The sequence below is a fragment of the Harmonia axyridis genome, chromosome 4 (assembly GCF_914767665.1).
Source record: "Harmonia axyridis chromosome 4, icHarAxyr1.1, whole genome shotgun sequence".
NCBI lineage: Eukaryota > Metazoa > Arthropoda > Insecta > Coleoptera > Coccinellidae > Harmonia > Harmonia axyridis.
In genome coordinates, this window is record NC_059504.1 from 34,396,482 (window position 1) to 34,421,796 (window position 25,315).

At 34.7% G+C, this 25,315-nt stretch overlaps 1 protein-coding gene across 1 annotated transcript; it reads right to left on the bottom strand.

The window, feature by feature from the left end:
* Window positions 1-10,429: 10,429 nt before the first annotated feature.
* Window positions 10,430-12,500, bottom strand: LOC123678691. The gene is made up of 6 exons (XM_045615834.1): window positions 12,332-12,500; window positions 11,959-12,264; window positions 11,717-11,893; window positions 11,462-11,658; window positions 11,241-11,403; window positions 10,430-11,181 (listed from the first exon to the last, which is right to left on the bottom strand). Exons 1-6 carry the CDS (start codon window positions 12,498-12,500, stop codon window positions 11,060-11,062), a joined length of 1,134 nt encoding a protein of 377 aa, XP_045471790.1. The 3' UTR covers window positions 10,430-11,059.
* Window positions 12,501-25,315: the final 12,815 nt, after the last annotated feature.

A 25,315-nucleotide genomic window follows, 5' to 3' on the forward strand; every position in this document is an offset into this window, starting at 1 on the left:
TTCAATACATTAGTTTTCAGGAAGAATTTATTCATTTCATCTAATAACTTTTTTTCATCTTTTCCAGGGAATGATTCAAACAGAGTACCATCAGTAGCACTTCTTTTTTTCGTCACGTTATTAATTAAATTCCAAGTTGCTTTGGTCTTATTTTCCGAATTATATATGAAGTCCTTGTCAGAGATTTTCTTAGATAATTCCACTACTCGTTTCAGTATCGCTGAATATTTTTTATAGTATTCTTCAGTCACCATTCCTTTCAACATTTTTTCGTGAAGCTCCCGTTTGTGTTTACTCGATATTCTTATAGCCATGTGCGATTCCTTTTCCTTCTCAGTTTCATTTTTTTCCGTGGAATGATCTGATTCATCTTTGTTAACATTGTGCTGTAAAACATTCCGTAGGCCACATCTGGATCTGTTTCTATTATCATATTATCCCAGTTGAAATCCCTCAAACAAACAAAAAAATCTTCTGGTTTGGTTTTTGTAAAAAACCTTTTTTCAATAATTTCAACATTTTTCGTTTCTATAGGAAATATGCTTTCTACTGAAATGAACTGCGCCATATGATCGGACAGTGCAGATGTTATGTTTTTATTATTACTTATCATAGATGTATTTACGAATATATTATCTATAAGAGAACCTGTAGTCTTTGTAACTCTAGTGGGATTAAATATTGTCTGCGTATAATTGAAGGTGGTTAACAAATCCATGAGTAAGCATTTGGAGGTATCTTCATTCATGAGATTTATATTGAAGTCGCCACATATTATAACATCGTAATCAACAAAATGACCTTGAACTACAATGAGTACACCCTCAAGGGTGGCTAAAAAAATCTGCACATTTCCCAAACATGTACGATATATAGACAATACTACTAGTTTTCTAAATCTACTCACCGTACATGATATTTCAGCCTCACATTCAACACTCATGTGTTCTATAATCGGTACTTTTTCAAAATCTTTTAAGGTGTCTTTTATTAAAATACATGACCCCCCATGAATGGACTTTTCTCGAGTGTAACATGACATTAGCTGGTAATTTTCAATTTTTATTAGATCAACCTCATCCTTGTTAAGCCAATGCTCGGTGAGGCACAGCAGGTCTGGACTATTTTCTAAAGATGTTATGAATATTTCTAGTTCTAAGATTTTATTTCTTATACATTGGATGTTTTGATGTAGTATATTTATGGTTTTCTTCAATTCTCTCGGGGGAGATATCGTCTGAGATGGAGAAAATGGTTCAGACTAATACCTTTTTCCCACTTGCTCGGATTCATAATAATTTCTTTGGATTCATATGGCACATAAATTTTAAATGAACTTTTATATATATATCCTTCCTTGTTTTCATTTTTTCGCACGTTCCATTTAAATTGAATGTTTCGGAAATATAGCTTTTTACTTGTTCTGGTGTTGTTTCTGGTTTGAGGCCAGTTAAGAAAAGACAGCTCAGTTGTTTCGCAGCAGGTAAATTTGTTTCTCCTTTTTCTCCCTTAATAGGCTGTGGTCTTTCTTTCTTCAATGTATGTTTTTTCTTTCCATAGATCACCTTTTTCCATTCACTTTCATCTACATCTTCAAAATGTTTATTTATACGTCCTTCCTCACTTTCATTAGCATAGTCTCTTACATTTGCAGTGACATTTTTACATATTATTTCACTGGAATTCCCTTGTTCGAAGTTATTCATATTATGTTGTTTGTTTACTTTACTTATCGGCACAGATGCCAATGACAGTGCTATGTTTGGTTTCATAATTTCTGACATTAATTTTTTGGACGCAGTATTACCTTTCCGATTGTCATTACTTTCCTTATTTCCTTTTTTTCCATCATGTACTTGACTTTCATTATGCATATATTTGGTACATTAACACCATCCTTGACAGTTACAGATTTCTTCTTAGTCGATATCATCTGAGGACTTTTCATAACATATTCTGTATTATTTCCTCCTGATAATTGTATATGGCGGTTCTCATATGGTACCATAGATGGAGCGTAGTTCTGTTGACTTTCCATAACATTAATTTTTTCTAATAACAAGGAGTTATTTTGAAGTAAAATTGAATTCTTTCCTTGTATTTCGTGAATTATTTGTTTCAAATAGGAATTTTCTAATTCCAATTTGGATAGTTTTAGTTCGCTCACCTCTTGTTCAGAATTATTTACATCTTTTTTTTCACTGGTTTGGTTCTGTTGACAACAAATTATCAACGAATCACTTTTATAAACTGCGTTCTTCATTCTTCTAACACACCCCTCGTGGAAAAATGACTCACAATTCATATACATCATCACTTTGCATTGCTTGGAACAGCATTTGAATAATTTTTCAGTAGTTGTTTCACTACAATTAGAAGTTTCATCGCCATCGCGTTCATTCACGTCTAACTCTCTCGACGCCATTTTTATAATGATCTCCTGAGCCGAATTGGCAGTGCTTCGTGTGTTTATATTATTGTTCAGACTTTTCAAATCGTGATTGAGGTTTTCTTATATTTTATAATATCTCTCGATAAATTTGAAGAGGTATAAGATCAACATACATAAAGTTTTAATCTTCGAAGGTATGACCACGTTTGATGTCTGTCGCAATTCTACTCCTCCACGAAAAAAAGATCATGAATACAAACAATATAACGTGGCACGGTATATCCTCATACAAAGCCAGACAAGAAAGTCCCTCGAAAAAGGACCCGTCTAATCGATCAGAGAGGATATCTATCGGTTCCACCGGAAATTCAGGAGGATTTAGTGTGTCCTCCATTTTACAGTTTTCCACTGACCCCAAACGCTTTTCGATTATATTACAGGATATTTCTTCTGGTGATTCAATCTTGAGAGAATTTAGAGGAGAGCGAACGTATAACGAAAGGACGTAACACTATTAGGGAGTCATTTCATCAGATCCTATACTTCCTGGTTTTATTTTGCGTCATCCCATTCAAGAGACGTCAGAAATTAAATTCGTTTTGTTCGACGTAACTTGGTCATTCTTTTCCCGTATTATCTCCTTATCTAGTCGTTAGATCGTTCCAATCTGGAGGAAGGATAGTAGAAATCATGACACAATTAGTAATTTATGTACAAACTTGTCTGTCTCACGAGTTGGTAGATATTTAACAGAATAGTATTATCCACTTTCAACAAGATCACAAAAAAGTTTCCTGAGATTATTCAACATTTTTTGGTAGCTTCTTCCAGGGAAACAATGGCTTATCAGTTCACACAAATGTCTTTTATTTTCAATTTTTGAGGCGAGGGTGGCATGAAATGAGAGTTCAACTCTCTGATGAATAATTCGAGGTCAAATGGAATGAGCCCAGATTCCAAATATCTCGGTTGGCTTCATTATGGGCAACATCCGTGGGATCCAAATAATGAAAATTTGGTGAGGATCGAAGAATTGGGTTATTGGAAGAACAATTTTTTTTTTCAAAATCTTCATATTTCAAAATCTATCCATTAGATTTCAATGAAATAATGTGCGGCAAATAAAATTCAGCTATGAATCTACTACCTGACAAAAAATCTAGTTTTTCTGACATGATCACCTTATGAACCACAGAATATGTTTCAGAGAATGGATTGCTCCATTGAAATTTGACTATCTGAAATAGAGCTTGATTTCAAATAGTCAAATTTTCATGCAGATTGTTCTTTTTACCAGGTTTGGTGTACATAAATCGAAAATCGAAACATTTGAGCATTCATTTATAATTTTCATAAACCTTTTTTTTTTCTATAGACAATTGATACAAATAGTGATGAATGATTGATCCCTTACTTCAATATTTTCAAGAAATGTCTTAGACAAGTATATTTTGAGATCAGATTTGTGTTCTGAAGAATTAATTTAGGAGCAAATATATAGTTAGAAATAAATATCTAGGTGCGAAAAATCTTCAAAACCATTCATGAATGGCTGACAAAGAGCTCCTGATATCACATCATGGTTTTTTTAATAAACATATAATAGAAACTGGATATTAAAATGATTCATTATAAAATATTATAGTACTCAAAATGATACAATTGCAAGTACGGTACTCACGATCAGGGTTTGACTTAACTTCCAATGAAAAGTAGATCACATAACAGGAGGCATACCTACATAGGACGATTAGGAGGTTGATACAAGGTAAATGCCGAATTTATCTACCTCTTCTTTATTTCTTCTTCAGCACTTCATCATGGTCTCATATCGAATAAAGAGTTATTTTCATATGAAATTAATTGAGGATGGAAAACTCTATAACTAATTTCCATTTTGAATTTGCAAGTTATACAGAATTCTTCAAAATAGAACACATTTTCAGAAAGATTTGCCAATGAAAACTTCTGAGAATAATTCTTTGAGTTGTTTTTAATTAGAAAATTATTCATAGAACTATCGATATATTATAAACTACACCGAGAATTAATTTTACCTATCTAAAGATATATCAAGTGTATTCTTGATTTGCCTTCTCAGGTAAAGGTGTTTTCAGGAATTTATTCAAATGAGATTTTGGAAGTAAATACTAGAAGAACGGAGAGATATTCTGATTTTTTGTAATACTTAATTGATAACTCTATTGGGTGTTCAAAATGTGACAATTCATAAATAACTCATTCAGACATTAATATAAGGTTTATTCCAAACGGCACACTTTGTACCTATTTTTTATAAAGTAAAAATTTTTCTCTACCAAATGAGATAATAAAATAAATGGTGCGCCACTTGGAATGAGCCCAATATTAACGTTTGAATGAGTCTTCAATGAATTATCTCATTTTGAACACGCAGTTGAGTTCTCAATGATTATAAAAAAGTCAGTACTCTGTTCCGTACTTTTAGTTTTCACTTCAAATATCACATCCAAACAATCTGATTTCTGATGTTTATTTGAAGACTGGAGGGTTCATAAAAATCGAAAAATCTCAAAATCCATATCATATTTCAAGCATTTGAAACTTCGAACTTCCTTGGGTTCATTTATTTGATGAAATCCATTAATTCAATGAAAAACATATGTTTGGTCATTTTTGGTGCAGCCTGTGTATTTACAATACATTTGAGAATGTAGTTCTAATGAAACCTAATGTGTCGAGAATAAATTAAAAAAATTCAGCGCTTTACCATAATAAACAGCCTCGTCAATGATGGAACACCCTGCATAAATGAATACCTGCTCAAAAATACGAGGTTGCTTTCACATTTTATTTGGGAAACACCCAAAAAGGTAGATTTTTAAAGAATATAAAAATAAAAAATTATTATATGATTGTGCCGAAACCTTCACTGTTTGGTATATATTATATTGATATATGTTTAGGTGAGTTTTTTCATCTAGAAATATAATTCCAAATTGACAAGATGTTAAAAAGATAGATATTTTTTTTACTTCTCTGTGAAACGGGTATATCTACCTTCAAATCGAAATTTGCAATTGACAGTTCGATTTTATCGATTGATTGATATTGACTCTAATCACCTATTGATTACTTCAAATTATTGAACTTAAAAGAGTCAACTTGATGAATATAAATGTCAAAATTATGACATCATAGTGCCAAAACCTTCACTATTTGATATATCGCGAAGATTGTCTATTGTTGCAAGGTAACCTAGACATATCATATTGCATACATGGTGTTTGGAAAATAAGTTGTTCGTAAATATAGGTAAATGCAAAACTATGACGTTGAGTAGGAGGCCATCCCCTATTGTTTATAGTTATCACCTCAATATATAAATGAGTTAAGGGACTTGGGTATTGTTTTCGATCCGAAACTCACATTTTCTTTCAATATTAGATATATAACGGCAAATGCTATGAAGGTGATGGGTTTTGTGATCAGTAATTGCAGGGAATTTTCCTTCTTTGAAGCAATTTCTTCTGTGTGCCAAGCTTTGGTAAGGAGTAAATTAACATAGATATAGCAGTTCAGTGTGGAATTCTTGCCAGGCAAAATATGTGTCTTGCATTAAGGGTGTACAGAATAGGTTTCTTTAATTCGATTTTCCGAGAAAACATGGATTTTATCCCGATAGAGAATACAGTTTCGACTCTCTCTTGGATGAGTTCAATTTCATTTCGGTCGGAAAATTCCGTGAAATTAATGATTTGGTCTTCCTTTATAAGATAATTTACGGTTCGATCGATTCTACCATTCTTCTTTTTTCGATATATTTGAATTTCCCTCCTGTCACATCCAGATCACATGTGACTTTTCATATTGGTGTACCTAATACTCAGCATCATTTTTATTCTCCACTTACGTCAATGTGCAGAAGTTATAACAATCTTCAGAGTGTGGATAGTTGTTTTGTCATTATACCAATTTAGGCACTCATTGTTCAGTGCATTTCAGAATTAAATTCTATTTTTTATATGTTTGTAGTTGGCTTATCCTGATCCTTTTTTTTTTTTTTGATAGTATAATTATTGCAAGATTTTATAAGATAGTATAATAATGTAATCCTATTATTCTTAAAATAAAATATCTTTATATTATTTGTCTAAAAATGCAATTCCTAGTTGACAAAACGATAAAATATCAACCAAACGAGAGATAAATTGATCGAAAACGTACGAATTGAATGAACGGTAAATAAATTGAATAACTGAATCAATATAAAGACAACATATGTCTTTATATCTTTCGCGCCTCCTCTATTCTAAACCATGTTTTTATAATTGTTAAGGTCAATTTTTATTTGGAGCTCATCTTGTGATTTACGACAATGCGAATTTTGTTTTGCGATGAACATTGAGCGCACAAGAATCAACCTGTCTCAGCGTTTTCCGGGAAAAGGCATACTCTTCATAATACTCGACTGGACTCTTCAATGTGGGCGGTTAGGCGTAATGTTATCATTTATATCAGAAGATTTTCAACGGTATTATAGATCATTCATGAATATCAAAAACTTCACAAGTCAAATTCATTTCAGTATGGTGTGTGACGAGGAAAATCTTGCCCTGAATCGTAATTAATGGATTTCTCCCCTGAGCACCCCATTATTTCTCGTTCAGATGGACCTCCCCATGGACATGTACAGTTTCAACATTATTTTCTGCCTGAATATTCAACCGCACGTCCGTGACTTGGCGGAATGGAGTCATCTTTCGGTCTGGTGGGAAGACAGGTGGTACAAATCCCCCTCCATAATTTTGACAAATCGCCACCCTGTGATTCACAGCTTGGCGGGATATACCCCTTTAAATTCTACATAATTTAATGTCAAAAAATTTCGAGCACGAGGATGATATGTGTGAATATAACGAGCCAGGGATGGCTCTTTATCTTCCTCGCAATTCGAATTTTATGGAACAAACACTGGGATATAATACGGTCGTCTTTCCTGATTTATGATACGGTGGATTATGGTCTCATTTGAAATCTGTTGGGAACCTGATCAGCAATTGAAATTTGTGTTTTCGGTGCTGCTAACCCTATCTGCTCATGTGCCATATATCGGGTGTCCCAAGGTGAGTGGCCTATTAGATTATTATGGAAACTATTGATGGTAAAGATTTCAAATTTTGTGGATAGATATTTGGCCATGTAAGGTACATTTTTAAAATAATTTCACATTTCCAGTGTTGCCGGATGTACGACAATTTGGCAACAACTTTGTTATTTTGAATAGGACATCCGGTATTTCTATTTTTTTTATGATACTCCATAAAATATTGAATCTATTCACTCTTACTTGTCCATCCCTATCTTCAACGGTTTTTGAGTTATGAATTATTTTTCGAAATTTTTGATCAAATTGGCGTATTACGAAAATGACTCTAGTTCGTTCAATATTTGAGATTTAAGTCAGAAATTTTGCAAGTCGTTAGATATTGATCTGATCTGTGTCACTGCTCTTGAATTATGGTTGTCAATAATACAGGACGGACCAAAAAAAATCATCATTTGCCAAGTTACAAAATTGTAAAAAAGTCTATTTTTTCAAATTAGACACCTAGTATATTTTTCAATTTTTGGAATCAGTACAACACACTCTACAATTTTTCTATTCACGTCCCTATACCTATCTCAACTGGATTCCGAGTTATATGCGTTATATGTGTATATCTTTCTTGAGCCATTATTTATAGAAAAACCTCGGAACAAAACACCTGTTAGGCAATTATTGTTTATTTTGACATTTATGGATTGAACTGATTCATTGATATATCGATCTATGAACCACATAGAGAACATAACAATACAAAAGATATTAACACTTATTGAATCAATGTGAAATCTAATAAACGCATATAACTCGGAATCCAGTTGAGATAGGTATAGGGACGTGAATAGAAAAATTGTAGAGTGTGTTGTATTGATTCCAAAAATTGAAAAATATACTAGGTGTCTAATTTGAAAAAATAGACTTTTTCACAATTTTGTAACTTGGCAAATGATGATTTTTTTTGGTCCGTCCTGTATTATTGACAACCATAATTCAAGAGCAGTGACACAGATCAGATCGATATCTAACGACTTGCAAAATTTCTGACTTAAATCTCAAATATTGAACGAACTAGAGTCATTTTCGTAATACGCCAATTTGATCAAAAATTTCGAAAAATAATTCATAACTCAAAAACCGTTGAAGATAGGGATGGAAAAGTAAGAGTGAATAGATTCAATATTTTATGGAGTATCATAAAAAAAATAGAAATACCGGATGTCCTATTCAAAATAACAAAGTTGTTGCCAAATTGTGGTACATCCGGCAACACTGGAAATGTGAAATTATTTTAAAAATGTACCTAACATGGCCAAATATCTATCCACAAAATTTGAAATTTTTACCATCAATAGTTTCCATAATAATCTAATAGGCCACTCACCTTGGGACACCCGATATATTTTGTTTCATTTTGGTTCACTTTAGTGATGAAAATTCATCATTGCAAAAATAGCTGCTTTCACCAAATGAAGTATGCATATAGGCTGGGTTTATCGATTGCCTAGGGCTATGTTTCGATAATCAGGCCAATCGTCGTCTCCTGATTGACTTCAGGATTGTACTGATTAAACACTTCCTCTCTTCACAAAGTTTTAAAATGTTACTTTACATAGTATGGAATAGTTATTTATAATACAAGTGCAGAAGGCATTGATATTCTTCCACGAGTTCGAAATTCAAAAACGAGCCACGAAGTGGCGAGTTTTGGAATGAACGAGTGGTAGAATGAGCCTTCTGTACGAGTATTATACATTATTTTCTCTAATTCATTGCATTTTCATTGAAATTAATGAAATATTTCCATAAATATAATTTAGTGATTTTTGCATTGCAAAATGTTGTTTGGCAGGCTTGATTTCTTTAAGGCAAATTGATGAATTGACAGATAAAGCCGTGGCGGAAAGTTCGGAGTACCAACATAGAATAATAAAATATAACCATGAAAACTGTGCGTTTCTGATATATTCTCGCACGATTTTGTTCTACAAGATGTGGAAGAATGAACGGAATAACCACAGAATTGGAGAATAGTTATTTATAATACAAGTGCAGAAGGCATTGGTATTCTTCCACGAGTTCAAAATTCAAAAACGAGCCACGAAGTGGCGAGTTTTGGAATGAACGAGTGGTAGAATGAGCGTTCTGTACGAGTATTATACATTATTTTCTCTAATTCATTGCATTTTTATTGAAATTAATGAAATATTTCCATAAATATAATTTAGTGATTTTTGCATTGAAATGTTGGTTGGCAGAACTGATTTCTTTAAGGCAAATTGATGAATTGACAGATAAAGCCGTGGCGGAAAGTTCGGAGTACCAACATAGAATAATAAAATATAACCATGAAAACTCCCAGGTAGCACACTGTCGTGAAATTAACGTCACTATAACGTTCAACTTTTTGACCAATTACGTCTCAGGGACGCTCAGAATGACGACAAATTAACCCTAAATTGACGACCTATTGTCACAGGCAAAATGACGTCTTGTTTCGTATAAAAAATGACGTTACTTGGACGATAAAAATGACGTTTTAAAGACGACACAACTAATAGGCGAAATGACGTCTTAAGTTGACATGGTTATGACACTACCTATAATACATATATGAAAGAAACTGTGATTCATTGAATAGTAAGCCACGGCGTACACCGCACATACATTTGTATCAAAGACACATTTCAATGCTTTACTATTTATACGTACACCAAAGATGCATTAATGTTGTTTGGTGTGCGTATACATAGCAAAGCACTGAGATGTTTCTTTGATGAAATTGTATGTCCGCTGTGCGGCCTGCCTTACCGTCACAAAGACTTTTTCATTGTATCTATTGATTATTAAAATAAAATATCTGTATTACGACACACACAAAAAAATTAGCAAGTAGGAAAATAAATAACATCACTAAAAATTTGTAAAAAAAAATTTATTTTTGATATCCATTGAGTTATGTATTCCTTTGAAAATAATAAATTACTCTTGATAAATAACAAAAATCTTGTGCCAATGTAACTATTTCTGAAATATTTGATGTAATTTTTAAAAATAGAACAAATACATCGTAATTTAAAAATACATATAAAACAATTGAAATCTCTGCACACTGAAAATACAATCTTTATATACTCAAGAAAAACTAAGTATTATACATAAATTTTTTGCAGTTAGCTCAAATTTCTTCGCAGGTATGTATAATTGGGAATGATATTGCACACTTGTTATTTTGATCTTTTGAAAACAATACTATGCATTTGGAAGCTACTTCATTCATAGGGCATAATTCAAGTTTAGGATTCAAATTAGCTAGGACAAAAGTTTGAATATCGAAAGTTAAATCTTCATCTGAACAGTTGCCAAGATCATGTTCCATATTTTCAACGTCAAAATCATTATACACTGCAACTGATGAAAATGAATCCAAATTTTTATTGCTCGGATACAGAGAATTGGTTGGGGTTTCAGACTCAATTGGAACAATTTTGTTGATTAAACTACATGATTGATTTGTTTCTTGAACAGTCTGAGCTACTCTGCGAAGAAATTGTCGCTTACCCACAAGTAATTTCAGTCTCCGTTTAATTTTGTTTGGCATGTTTACTTCTCCTCTTCAGACGTTCCTGAGCATGTTTCAACCACACTTTGATTACATCTTCAATTTCTTTGTTTGTTGAATTGGGATGGCTCTTTTTGACAGCTCCTAAAATATGAATACATATGTGTAAATTGATTTCAAGTGCAAGATGAGAAATTTCTTACCCACTATCAAATTTTTCAACGTCAAGTCACAAAATGGCCTTTTAAGAGATCTCTGTCCAAAATAATTGAACTCAACTGTTAAAACATCTGATAAAAGATGTTTAATGATTCGATTTGTTATAGAAGTAATGCTATTTCCCCCTAATGTCGATAAGTATGATTCCTAAGGATAAAAAAAATCCTTTAGTCATTCTGAATGATTACTTTATAATAAAACATACCAATGCTTTGAACTTGTCAATATTATTCCTTATATACTCATCAAATTCATTCAGCTCATCAAAACTTTCAAGTGGAAATGAAAAGGGGAGGTCATCAGGGGTCATAACACTTGTGGTGTTGATATTTTGTTTAGCAATCCATGCTAATATGTGATCATTCTGTTGCTTAACATGCGACACTAATTTTATAAGCTTGTCTGAAAGTTAAAATGACTCACTATATCATTTTAATTTACTTATATGTTTCAAACAAACCTGTCACACTTAAATGGCTAGCTGAAGGTGTACTGTTTCTTTCAAAAACCGGTGTAGAGATGCAATCCACTCTGCTTCCAAGAGATGGTGCAGAAGAATTGGGCGACTTCAACAACGTACTAGAACTCTGGTGCAATGATTGACGTCCTAGTGATGCTTGCGATAACTGAGTATATTCTATACGGAACAGAATAGGAACAAAATTAATGTCACGTTTGAAGATGAAAGTTATATAAGCATACCATTAGGAAATTGTGATACTGGTAATAGTTCAGAATCTTGTATTTTCTTGTTGAACACCTTCTTGCTTTTGATGGCTGGAGGCCTTGTTAAAGTATTTTCATTATCTTCTGATTGACCACTTTCGTCATCAGAACTAACATAAAGTTTTTTTGCAACTTTCTTTCTTCTTTTCGATCGACTAAAATCTTCCCCATCCAATTCATCACTTTCTAAATTGGAAGATAATTCTGCTACTTTTAACTTTTGCCTTGCTTTGAGCAGATCATCTGAAATTGAAGGAAAACAAAATAATTCGAAAAAGCCAACTCAACAGGATTTAATGTTAGTTAACACTTACCAGTTGTATAAAAAATTCGCGATACTGAGCATAACTGCCACCTACTCTTTCGCCAGATCGCAAGGCTTTATCAAACCGGTGTTGCTCTTTAAAAGGCGGCCAGAAAGCTTCTCTTTTCAGTGGTGTAAGCCACGAACTATGTATTGCCGCCACTGAATTGGCGTCATTTTCATTATCACGAAATTCCACGATACAGAACGCCATTTTAACGTATTTTAACGTATCACCACGTACGAATCTACGAATGGTACGACACATAGACAAATAAAACCTCCTTTCTCTATGGTACGACACTATGAACAGAGAGAGTCTCTGGGTACGACGCGGACGCGACGATTTCCCGGGCTTAGTCGAGAGTTAACGCCTGTGCTGCAAGCAATTTGTTGGCGCGAGTTTTAAATTTACATAAAATATTAGCAATTTTTCAAGAGCTCCATATATATAATAATAACATATCGCACTTTTAATAACATGTAACACATCGCATTATTCCTAACCGCATTCCTAACCTCCGTGATGTGTAATAAAAAGTCGAATAGATTTATAAGGGGGTGTTTATGAATGAATATTTCGAATAACGTGAATTATATGTATTACAGAATGAGAACATCGCTATGAACTTTCTGGTTTTTTTACATTTGTAAATATTAATAACATTTTTATAAATATTATGCAGTTTTTACGACTTCAAAAAGACGTCATTATAACATCAAAGTTTCACGTCATAACAACGTCCTAAATCATAACGTCAATAGTACGTACAAAACAGGTCATCTGACGTCTGAGACGAGAAATGACTTTAAATTGTCGTCAAAAAAACGTTGTGTGCTAGCTGGGCTGTGCGTTTCTGATATATTCTCGCACGATTTTGTTCTACAAGATGTGGAAGAATGAACGGAATAACCACAGAATTGAAGAAAAAATATTCCCGTCCTGATTACATAGGTGTACAACTTTGGTTCCGCCGTTCTCTTCCTTAATTCGAAGCTTAATTGTAAAAAACTGGTTATACATTTATGATTCAAAGTATTGTCCATCGCTGGCCACTACTTTCTCCCATCTTTCAGACAGCGTACGAATCCTGAGTTGAAAACACTGGTCCTCTTTTAAAGCTATCCACGAATCGATCCAATTTTTTACTTCTTCATAAGACCGGAAGTGCTGGTCAGCCTGGCCTTGTGCCATTGACTGAAACAAGTGATAGTCGGAGAGAGCAATGTCTGGAGAATACTGCGGGACTTCGCATTTCAACGTTTTCAAATATGTCTTGACCACTTTCCTAACAATAGGTCGAGCATAGTCATGCTGTAAAATCACATCATATCTCTCGTTGTATTGCGGCCGTTTGTCGTTCAACGTCCGACTCAAACGCATCAATTGCGTTCAATGAAGATCGCCTGTGATTGTTTCAGTCAGTTTCAAGAACTCATAATACACTAAGCCGATCTGGTTCCACCAAATACTGAACATGACCTTGTAACCATCAATATTCGGTGTGGCCGTCCACGTGGAAGCATGTCCGGCATATCCCCATGATTATCTGCGCTTGGGATTATTGTAATGAACCCAGTTTTCGTCTTCACTCGCAATGCGGTGCAGACATTCTTTCCGTCTTTGCCTTGTAAGCAGATGTTCAGAAGTAAACAAACGCCGATCAACATCTCTCGGCTTCAACTAGTACGCCACCCAATTTCTATGTTTCTGAATCTTTCCCATGACTTTCAGGCGTTTTAAAATGGCTTGTTGCGTCACTCCCAATGATCTTATCAATTCTTGTTGCGTTTGACACGCGTATTGATCAAGTAATGCCTCCAATTCTGCATCTTCAAAAACTTTCTCTCTTCGACATCAAAATCACTGTTCTTGAAGCTCTGAAACATCTAGCGGCACGTTGTTTTTCTAATAGCGACCTCACCACAGGTATATGGGAGCATTGGATGATCCTCAGCCGCATATTTCTTTATATTAAAACAGAAAATTAAAAAATCCCGCAAATTACGAGAATTTGGCTCGTTGCTGACATGATTAGTCGAGAATAACTTTATGATACAGACACAAATTGACTAATATTTCGATGGCGTGATCTTTACTAATAGCTTAGCTTATTGTAAGACATCTACGATCTATTTATTTCGACTACCGCTTACCGCTACAGCCATCCGGCGGAAGCAAAGTTGTACACCTAATATTATTTCTCAATAGGATACCTACTGAATATCGTCTTCACACTTTGGTTGTCAAAAGAACAAACTCGTCGTCAATTATGACGTCTTCTGAGTACCGTCCTCTACCTTCAACTTTTTATTCGGTCGTCTCGTCTTTTGCTTAATTCGCGACTCGTCTATTTTTAGTTGGCGACCCGTCTGACTATAAGTCTTGACCGACTCTGGACTTCATCTTAATGTCTTAACTCTCGACTGTTTGACTAAATTAAATCATCTCTAATGTCATTCCATAATGGTTATCCAATTTTCCCCTTCCATCTGGGACACACCCTTAGCATCTCACCGGTATAGAAGGAAGTACTGAGTATCATCAATCAAAAACAGGTTTTGAGAATTGTTTAAACAGGGAGCTGAATATTTTTGAACAAATAGCATTACTGGTTAATTGTTTGAATTCCTTTCAGCTTTTACTTAAGAATGAGACCCTTTTAGAGGTCTCGAAATTAGTCGTTCGAAATAAAGTTTGTTGGACGATAAGGATTTTTTCCAAATTCAAATTAATAGCTAATATATATAATTCAATTTCATAATAAGAAATTATAAATGTAGCACATCCCAAAAATAGATCTCAGGGATATTTCAGAATCTGACCCCAACAATCGACCCGGATCAATTGAAAAATCACAGGAAACCCAAATGTCTGTTGGCCTGTGTTATTGTACTTAATTTTTGAAATCTTTATTATCACTAGAATCTAGACGTTACCTCTCGTTGAGGCATCCAGCATATGCATTTATGAAATTTCCGCTTCACATCTGTTCCATTTCCGTTCCATCTTGAAAACAGGAGTTTAAATACGGAAGGGAGGAACATAACGAACTTCAATTCAACATATATGTTAGCGAGGAACATAATAGGAGAAGATTTATATGTTGGAGTTTGAATCCTTTGTTGCAGAAACATTCAGCTCTGTTCTGAATGAAAGCTACAATGAATTATTCGTAACATATTTCTTTACATTGTCGAAAAGATGCTTTTTTGGTGAGCTGGTTAGCATTTGTAATGGCACAAATTACATATGTGTGCTTCCTGTGTTCTAGGGTTTTGCGGTTTTGAGTATATAATTACGAATATAGAAATTACTACGGGACTCACAAATGGAGTAGAGGCTTCCAGATTAGGAATTATTACCTATATTTCATTTCAACTATTAAATTTCAGTTGAGTTCTCACAAAGAATACAGAGTGTGCTCAATATTTCTTGCTTTATTGTTCTGCTCTCTACCTGAAGTCAATTGAGCTACCTTTAATAACATCATTTCCGCAAAATTTCGGAAAAATTGCAGAAATATACTAACTGACAAAGAAACTGCAACACTCAGAAGTAGCTGTTTAAATTTCAATTTTTTTCAATAAAACATAGATACGAGTAGTATAGCAAGAAGTAAATGATTGAATTTGAAGAAAAAAATCGTTAAGGTTTTTTCATGTGAACAATTTTTGTTACTTGAATATTGTAGTATTTTAAGTTTTTTTAAATTTTACAACAAACCAGGTGACAAGAGCATAATGTACGCGGAATTTATCGCCAATCGCTAATTATTGGTCTACGGTAGGCGGGGTTGTCATTTCGAGAAATCGCTAACAGAAATTTAAATACTGTTGTTGTCAGGCGTGGTTTGAAAATGCCCAAAATCGAAGAAGAGTAGGCACTGGACGTCGAAGGAGCACAAATTAAGTTCAAAATCGACATCTAAGACTTATGGCCATTAGAGACCGATTTGCGACAACTCGATCTTAGGTGGTTATCTACGATTGTCTAAACTGATAGCTACACATGTTTATTGCATATTGTCCTTATTTCTTTATCGATATGATACCAGATGAAACACCTTCCGTGATGAAATGTGCATTATCCTTCGCACTGTCTAAGGGAGACACTGGAAAATCAGAAGCTCTAAACTTCTTACAGGTCTCACAGAGGCCTGGGACAGTCCGAATATAAAAAACATTAAACATAAATGCCTCGAAAGGCGACAGGCAAATTTCTGCCATTTAATCCCCTTCTAGATCGGAATAAAGCAGGATATGACTCGTATATTCCAAACAGCAGGTTAGTTTCAGTGAGTAAGACTCGACTTTTCACAAGGTAGTTCATTTGAGAGGACTCCCCCTGCTCCAACAAAAAAAGACATGAAGTCTTCGCGTGTTATATTATTCAAAGCGATGTAAATAAACGTTATCCGTACATCTTCTTATATCCCCGTATAATTCAGAATATCTTTCAATCCTAGATTGTCATTTTTCTGGAATTTTAAAAAGCGGCGGTTCATCAGATTTTAACACAGTGACTACCTCGAGTCAAGTGATTTTGGCACTGAAATTTACAAAATAGGAAGAATAATGTTTGATTGTATCATGAACGAATGACTCATGCAGATTTTTGAAAGAATTTGCCTGATACCTATGGTCTTCATTCACAAAACAGACTTTGATTTTCATAAATTTATTTACTTTTCAAGAGTAACTAGTATGACGATAATAAATAAGCAGTGAACTTTATCTCAACAACATATAAAGAGGCAAATTTACAGATCTTACTCTCATTATTCATAATTATTATTATTCTCCAAACATTCGATTTATTCTACCGAAATGAATCTGCGTATATAATTTACATATTGGAAGAAACTAATTCCAAAGGCCTTTTTTACTTCTTACTTTTATAAAACCGAAGAAGCCCTCTGAACCATCTTAATTTTGTTACACGTATCATAATTTTTGGCTAAGCTTTTTTGAGCCAAATGACTTAGGTGCGCTATATCTCTAGAGTTTACCGTGTTCTCTCCCGAGATCGCTGGTGGACTCATCAGTTGGGCTTGGGATATCCATCGATAACTGCCCAAGACAAACCCTCCACACCATCTTGGAGAGGTGACTCTGCACAAATTCTGGGATTCTTTATGAACCAACTGATGCTTCGCTAGAGAGTAACGCGAAGCCAGCAACGCCACCTCTCGGGCATGCAGGGTTACTACAGATTGTATAAGAGAAGAACCGTCAGATTTCATTTTAGTTAGCAATTAAATTATTTCAAAATTTTACTGACTTTATGATTTATGATTCGAAGAAATCGCATTTTACATCTCTTGAAAACACTTTTGTTCAATATTCTCGATGATCCCTTATGAATCCAGGATAATTCCACTTACAATACTTATATATAACAACCATAACTCTCCAATTTGATTATCGGAGGGTTGTTTACCTTGAACATCATATTACCATGTACTATTTGCCCACCGAAGAGGAAACTTACTCGTCATCAATAACTAAAAAAAGAGAGTCAACCAATTTTTCTTGACTATTTTATCGTACCTAGTACCTGTTTCATTGACCGAACCACTTGAGAAATTCGGAACATTTTCATTCCAAGGACAATGCACCATGTAAAAATCGTCAGGACCACAGCTCATCTGAATAAATAATAAAGATAATATTTATTTACTGAATATTCTTTAAGATATATTACGATAAAATGCTAGTTAGGTCGATAATACATTCTTAATGAATCTAAAACCCATTATGTAATATTCCACTCAGAAGCCCCAGCTCTTTATTTGTATGGAAGTTCAAAAGCATCAGACAATCTATTGTCTTGTGGAATTCCCTGGAAATTACTCGAGAAATGAGTCAAATCAGACGAGATTTCCATGTTTATTTAGCATACACCTCTCACGTTCATAAGTAGAAAAGCTAGTTACCCCAATCCCTCAGTGGAGTGAAAGTCGAGATTTATGTTGGAAGTGGCAGACACAAGCTTCTTATTGAGTTTCTCCAGACATCATATAATGCTAATATTGATTCAATTCCATTATGTAACTGAACAGGGTTACAACAATAACTCTGAAGACTTCGATGTAGGTATGGACGAAATTTTTCGAGACTTAACAGATTAGCCAAATATTCGAGCTTTATAGTTATAGTATATGTGGTAAATAAGTTTTTTTTTTGACCCATCAAACTTACATGGGGAAGTTCATCTAGGCCTGGATATTATAATATGTTTCAATGTGTGGTTTTCAATATTCCTTGAAAATTGTTGAATAGATCTGCATTATGTGGCATATGTATTCTATTGCATAGCGTAATATCCTTGTTCGTTATGACCAAAAGATGCGAGAGTTGCTTCTATATCCTCAACCTTTGCAGAATGGGTCGCTTCATTGGATTTGCGTCTTCAAAATATCTTTTTACTTTTTTGTGGGTTATCAACGGATCCAGGGTATATAATGGTTTATTGTGCAACAAGTAGGGAAAGTCCAACTTTTCTCGCGAGTGTGGAAATTTGTGCGGAAACACACGAGTGAGAAAAGGACTTTCTCCACATGTTGAACACTATACTTTTCCCAAAACTGCACGAATTTCAATAATTCGAGTAATTGACTTGATTCAAATCAAAATGGCCTTCGTTGACAGTAGGTGCTAATTTATTCCATAGAAACGACTCAAAAGCCCAATTTCATTGGTCTACCAAGCGAGGTTTGAGCAAAGTGCCGTGAGAAATAATAATTTCCACAGTATGAGCAATACATAGTTTTGAAAATGAGTAAGCTATGAAGAATACACTACTTTTCATAGCAGTTGTAGGAAAAGGGAATGTTTGAGAGCCTGAGAACTTATAATATGATCATGCGCAAAGAACAACGAAAGGATTATTCACAAAAAAAAACAAAAAGAGGATAAAAGACATACCTCAAGAAGAAGTGCCAACCGTAGAATAGAACAACACTAGGAGGAAAACAACAAACAAACGGAAGCAACAACAGGAGCCAGCCGCCAAATTGTGTTCCTGGTAGGCAGACCTAGTTGGTTTTCGGACAAAACCCAACGTCAACACCTAGGCAGCTTCAGCTACCTGCGTGACATTCGAGTCTAGCAACAGCAACAACGAGAGGATTATTTGAAAAAACAAAGAAAAGGATGACGGACATCCTTCAAAGAAAAATGTCCATCATAACATAGGCACGTGTTTCGTGAGTTTGGCCCTCTTCAGCCTGTCGCATATTCGTGTTTTTGGTGAACAGACCCAGTGAGTTTCCGAGAAACAGGTATACAGCTATCTGCATGACAGGTACAGTCGTTATTCTTTTCTTTTTTTTTTTAATAGTCTGTCAAATCATACACAAAAACCATTGAAACTACTGATGCAGCTATAAAAAAACATCCGTTTCAAATAATATTCTGTAGTTGATTTTGTACTGGTATCGAATCTGTGTAAGTGTTCGCCTCATAACAAACAGCGCAATAAGTAAAGCGCTCGAACACTGAAGGAATATTTCGAAATTCTCACGAAAATTTAAGCAAACAATTTGAATTAATTTGAAGCATTTTTACTTATAGCCATAGAATTCAGAAGCGGAAGTATCTTTTATACGGCTTCAGACATCCAGGGGCTAGGATTAGGATGGGTATTCGCTAGTGATTCCATCGAAGTCATCAACACTTTTCCACTACATGAAAAACATCAACACATGAAAAATAATGATCCGAATAGTGTGACGAAAATCGTATCAGCCAGTGTAACCGTAACGATAATGAAGGAAATTTTTTGGCAACCTCTCGAAAAACATTTCTGCGGAAATTCCCCGATGAAATAGATGAATAGGATCGAATCTAGACATGTTACGGTCAATAACCATCTAGACCACCGAATATCGGAAAAAATAAACGACCGGAACCTTCTCTTCCCCTCTTCCCCTAGCCGAAGACGCCATAATCAATTTACCGACTCAAATGAATTTCGTTCCTTCCGTGAAGAAAAAAGGCAGCGGGATTCAGGCCTCTTTCATCCCAGGGACGTTAAGCCTCACCAACCAAGTTTCTAATCGGTTTAGTTGTGCGGTATTGAATTTCACAACAAGCAGTGTTAATATCATGTTTTGCAGTTCAAGTAGGATTAATGATGCCTGTAACTACCTTGAAACAAATATTACAGGAGAGGAGTCGGGTTCAGGTCGGAACTGGGACTTTGTCAACGAACATATTAGGCCGAATCGGCCTGGTTTGAGCGGTAAGATGTACTTCAAAGCTTTGAATGTGGGCGGGTGATTGAAAATCTGCATTCTATCAGTATAGGGTGTCCCAAATTCAATGATCACTGGAAGCATCTCGAGAACTATAAAAAAAATCTTCAAGGATCCCCGATCTCTTTTTTCGATATAATGATATATCAAAAAGCAAATCATATGTATTTTGATTCCTTCTCAATGAGTATTTTTCATTTGTTTCGAGATTTGATTCATTTTGCGACCAGTATATACATAATTGTATTCAATTTGTATGTCGTATGTCCCTTGAAAAAAACAACTCTCCTCTATATCTGTAAAAGTATTAATTTATAATTGAATGGTACACCCTTTATATGAAATTAATAATAAAAGTTATAAAAGGCCTTTATTGACAATAAAAGAAATATATGATTCACAAAAGAAGATAAATTATAATCCATAAGCTGAGATCAGGTGGGTGTAAACCCTCTGTTCTTCCACTCAAACCCTGAAGAAAATATAACAATGAAGTATTACTGTTTGATGTTGGTCAGAGGCTTATCAGATCAGAATTGATTATTTATTCGTAAGTAATTGCACAAGTGCATCAAAATTATCGATAATTTTGCATGACAGCGTGTTGTCATGGATATTTCCCTCCTGTCAAAAATGCTATGTATATGTGTAGGATCCAGTTACTTATTGTTTCCCTGTCAATAATTGCGATGGTCAACCGGATGCTTGGAGACCTATTAGTTTCTTTTAGTGTCGAGGGCATGACAGTTTCAATTGATTTACAGGGAACGAATCGTTATTGTACATAAGGTAAAAAGGATGTGTTATTCTTCGAGGTGTCGAAGATATGTCAAGAGTTGTAAATCTTGAAGATATTTATTGGGGGGTTGATAAGGTTCGAAGACAACACGGTCGTGCCAGATGGTTACATCTGTCTTCTCGGGTTCTAGTCCTTCTAGAATATTCGATTTCCAGGAATCCGCGAAGATCTTTGGGGGCGGTACGGCAAAAGCCCTTATTGGACTAGGGGGATGGTACCTTCCCCTAAGGGTGTGGCCAAGACGAAGGAAGGGATATTCGAGACAGGGTAGTTCCAATCAGCAGAGAAGACAGTTCAAATTAAGCCGAAGACGGAGACAGTTCAAATTAAGCCGAAGACGGAGACAGTTCAGATTAAACCGAAGACGGGTACAGATTAACTTAAGTCGAAGACGAGAACAAGTTCGGTCGGTCAACTTAAGACGTACGACGTGAAGACGGTTCGCGGACTAGATTAAGAAGAGTCGCGAACAAATCAAAGACGAGACGACCGAAAACTTGAAGTACGACGAAGACGTGACAAACGAAGACGTTTCGAGTAATTAAACTAGAGTTAAAGACGAAATTCAGTACCGTAGTGAGAAACTTGTTAATTAAGACGTAATTAGGATCTTCTCAATACTGAGTTTGTACTGTTTAATTGTGGCTTTGTAAATAGATGTAAATAATTCAAAAGAGTTTAATTATTGCAAATCCAACAAAGTCACGGAGAAAAAGACGAAAGGCCAGGTAATCGAATCATACCTCTACACGATCGATTAACCAAGCCTACATATGGAGAACAATTATCGAAAATTACAGCGATAATTGCATTGTAGGAAGCGAAACAGCTCTGTGATAATTGTTCTGTTCATAGATGTATAGTTTCTATGCATCTTACACAGTTCGAATCTATGGCAATTCCATTCTACATCAGTTTGAAAAGTGATGTAACAGTTTATTCGGGGAATATTCCCCCGAATTACACTCGTACATCAAAATGCTCTCCACCTTCGGTGTCGGGCTCTTTCTCCAAAAATGAAAATGAACTCATGCAGTTTTTATGACAACACGCAGTCATGCAAAATTATCGGTAATTTTGATGCACTTGTGCAATTACTTAGGAAAACTGCATGAGTTCATTTGAGGGCTCTTTCTCCAAAAATGAAAATGACCCAATGCAGTTTTTCAAAGAAAACACGCTGGAATGCGAAATTATCTGGTCATTTTGATGCACGAGTGTAATTCGGGAGAATATTTCAAGAATAAACTTTTACATCACTTTTCAAACTGATGTAGAATGGAATTGCCATAGATTCGAACTGTGTAAGATGCATAGAAACTATGCATCTATGAACAGTGCAATTATCGCAGGGCTGTTTCGCTTCCTACAATGCAATTATCGCTGTAATTTTCGATAATTGTTTTCCATAAACATAGAATTTTTGACAGGAGGGAAATATTCGGTATAAAAACAACATACCTGAGTTTTGGATAACTCATTCCATCGAGGATATTAATTTACACAATTAAATTCTAACGGAACTTCGTTCTACTATTATGCAACAAATTTCGGTTTGATCGTATTTTTGAAATTAGCCAGGCAAAAAACTAATTTTGCCAATTAACGAACACACCCGAGATATTCGGACAACAAAGCTTTGGCTCATTTTGTTCGCTAGTTATTATTGTGTATATGCCGACACAAGGAAAGAACTGAAATTATTTCGAACTCTCATTTTTCATCACTGATCCCAACCTAATAATTTACGAAAATACTAAAATAAAAAAACAAGCATATGATTTAAAGTTATTGACCTTGTGATTCCGAAGGCCAACGTAAATAAAACACACTTTAATTCAAACTATCAATCATATTTTATTGCAATATAATGTTTGGTCCTTGCCGTTATGTGTGGAATGAACCATCATTTGATTTCCGAAATGTGATGCTTTATTTTCCAGTAGTGTTATTATCTACCCGTTTTTCATTTTTGATTGGAATTATTTCAATATTATGATGTAACAATCCATTTACCGATAGCATAATTTTTAATTGTTAAAAATGAGTTTGAATAATATTTTGGCTTCTGAATGAATTTATTCTATTTTTGTTTTTTGTTGTATATCGCATACTGGTTAGTGCCTCAGAGATTTATTTGTATAGCTAATATTTCAGAATGAACTATTTTTATTGAACCTATGAATGAATTATTTCTAATCGATAAGCTATCATCACCAAGACACTGCATTGTCATTGAAGTCGCGAATGAATATTTTAATTTTTTGTATAATTATTCTTTAAAATTGTGTCTTTCGTTGTTTATGACAAATGAACGTTAATTTCAATAAATTGTTTTTCATTTTCCTTTTATTTTTTGGTTGAATGTGAGTTTGGAATATAACAGTTTTTTTTTCGAGGTATATAACTTTAAGTTGGCATTACTGTTCAAGATGGCGACCGATTTTAGAGCTGTCAAGTAATTTATTCTCAGTTTGGTTTGTCAATTCATCATGAAGAGACTCACGTCTGAACAATGCTTGCAAATAATTTAATTTAATTTCGAAAATAATGGTTCTGTGTGGAATACGTATCGCGCACTACGTCCATTTCATTTTGTTTAGCGATGAAGCGCACTTCTGGTTGAATGGTTACGTCAACAAACAAAACTGCCGCATTTGGAGTGAAGCTAATCCTCAAGTATATGTCGAAACATCGTTACATCCAGAAACACTGACTGTTTGGTGCGCTTTATGGGCTGGTGGAATCATTGGTCCGTATTTCTTCAAAAACGATAATCGCCAGAACGTTACAGTCAATGGTGATCGGTATAGAGCCATGATTACTAACTTTTTCATTCCTGAATTGAACAACTATGATGTCCAGGAGCTGTGGTTCCAACAAGACGGCGCAACATGTCACACAGCTCGTGCCACAATTCATTTATTGAAAGACACGTTTGGTAACCGCCGAATTTCACGTTGTGGACCTGTGAATTGACCTCCAAGATCTTGTGATTTAACACCGCTAGACTACTTTATGTGGGGCTATGTAAAGTCATTGGTCTATGCGGATAAGTCACAAACCCTTGACCATTTGGAAAATAACATTCGCCGTGTTATTGCCGATATACGGCCACAAATGTTGGAAAAAGTAATCGAAAACTGGACGTCCAGATTGGACTACATCCGAGCCAGCCGTGGAGGTCATATGCCAGAAATCATATTTAAAATGTAATGCCACAAGATTATCTTGCGGATAAATAAAATTCATGTCAATCGAATAATCCGTCGTTGCTTTATTGCAATTCAAAGTTCTATAGCTCTAAAAAAAACACCCTTCAGAATCGAGAAAATTATTCATTTCACTTTAATGCGTGCAATTTGTCAGCTGTTGCGTCTGTTGTCTCTGTTCTGCCTTCTGTTTATTTTCATGGAAAAATAAAAACACATTTACCTTAAAAAGTCAGTTTTGAGATAGCATCAATCGCGATCACATCTGTATCCATAATCAATCATTAATATAATTTACGTCTTTCATTCCTCGTTTCATTCGTATCGGTTGAATCCTGAAAACTAGCATCTTTCTTGATTCAATTCAATTAGATTTGATCTTAGAAATTCGTTTTCTGCTTGCCTGAGTTTTGGTCATATCGAAACCAATTTCAATACATAGTGTCGATTTGAAGTCTTGTTACCAGTGACATGTTTTATAGAAACCACAAAGATAATTGTTACCCTTTTAACTCTGAGCAGTAATCATCACCAGTATTCTTCATGTCCATGATGGTTTGCCAAACTGGATCACGCTGTTCATGGTCATTGGGGGTCCCCAAGATCCAAAATCCATGTTAACATAACTTGCTGATAAAGGTAAGCTTAATATTCTTATCGTTTATCTCTTCATTTAAAACAAATCAAATTTATTCTGATTCCAATTACATGGTGCCTACGTACAAAGTCAAACTGACAAAATAAATACTTCCCAAAA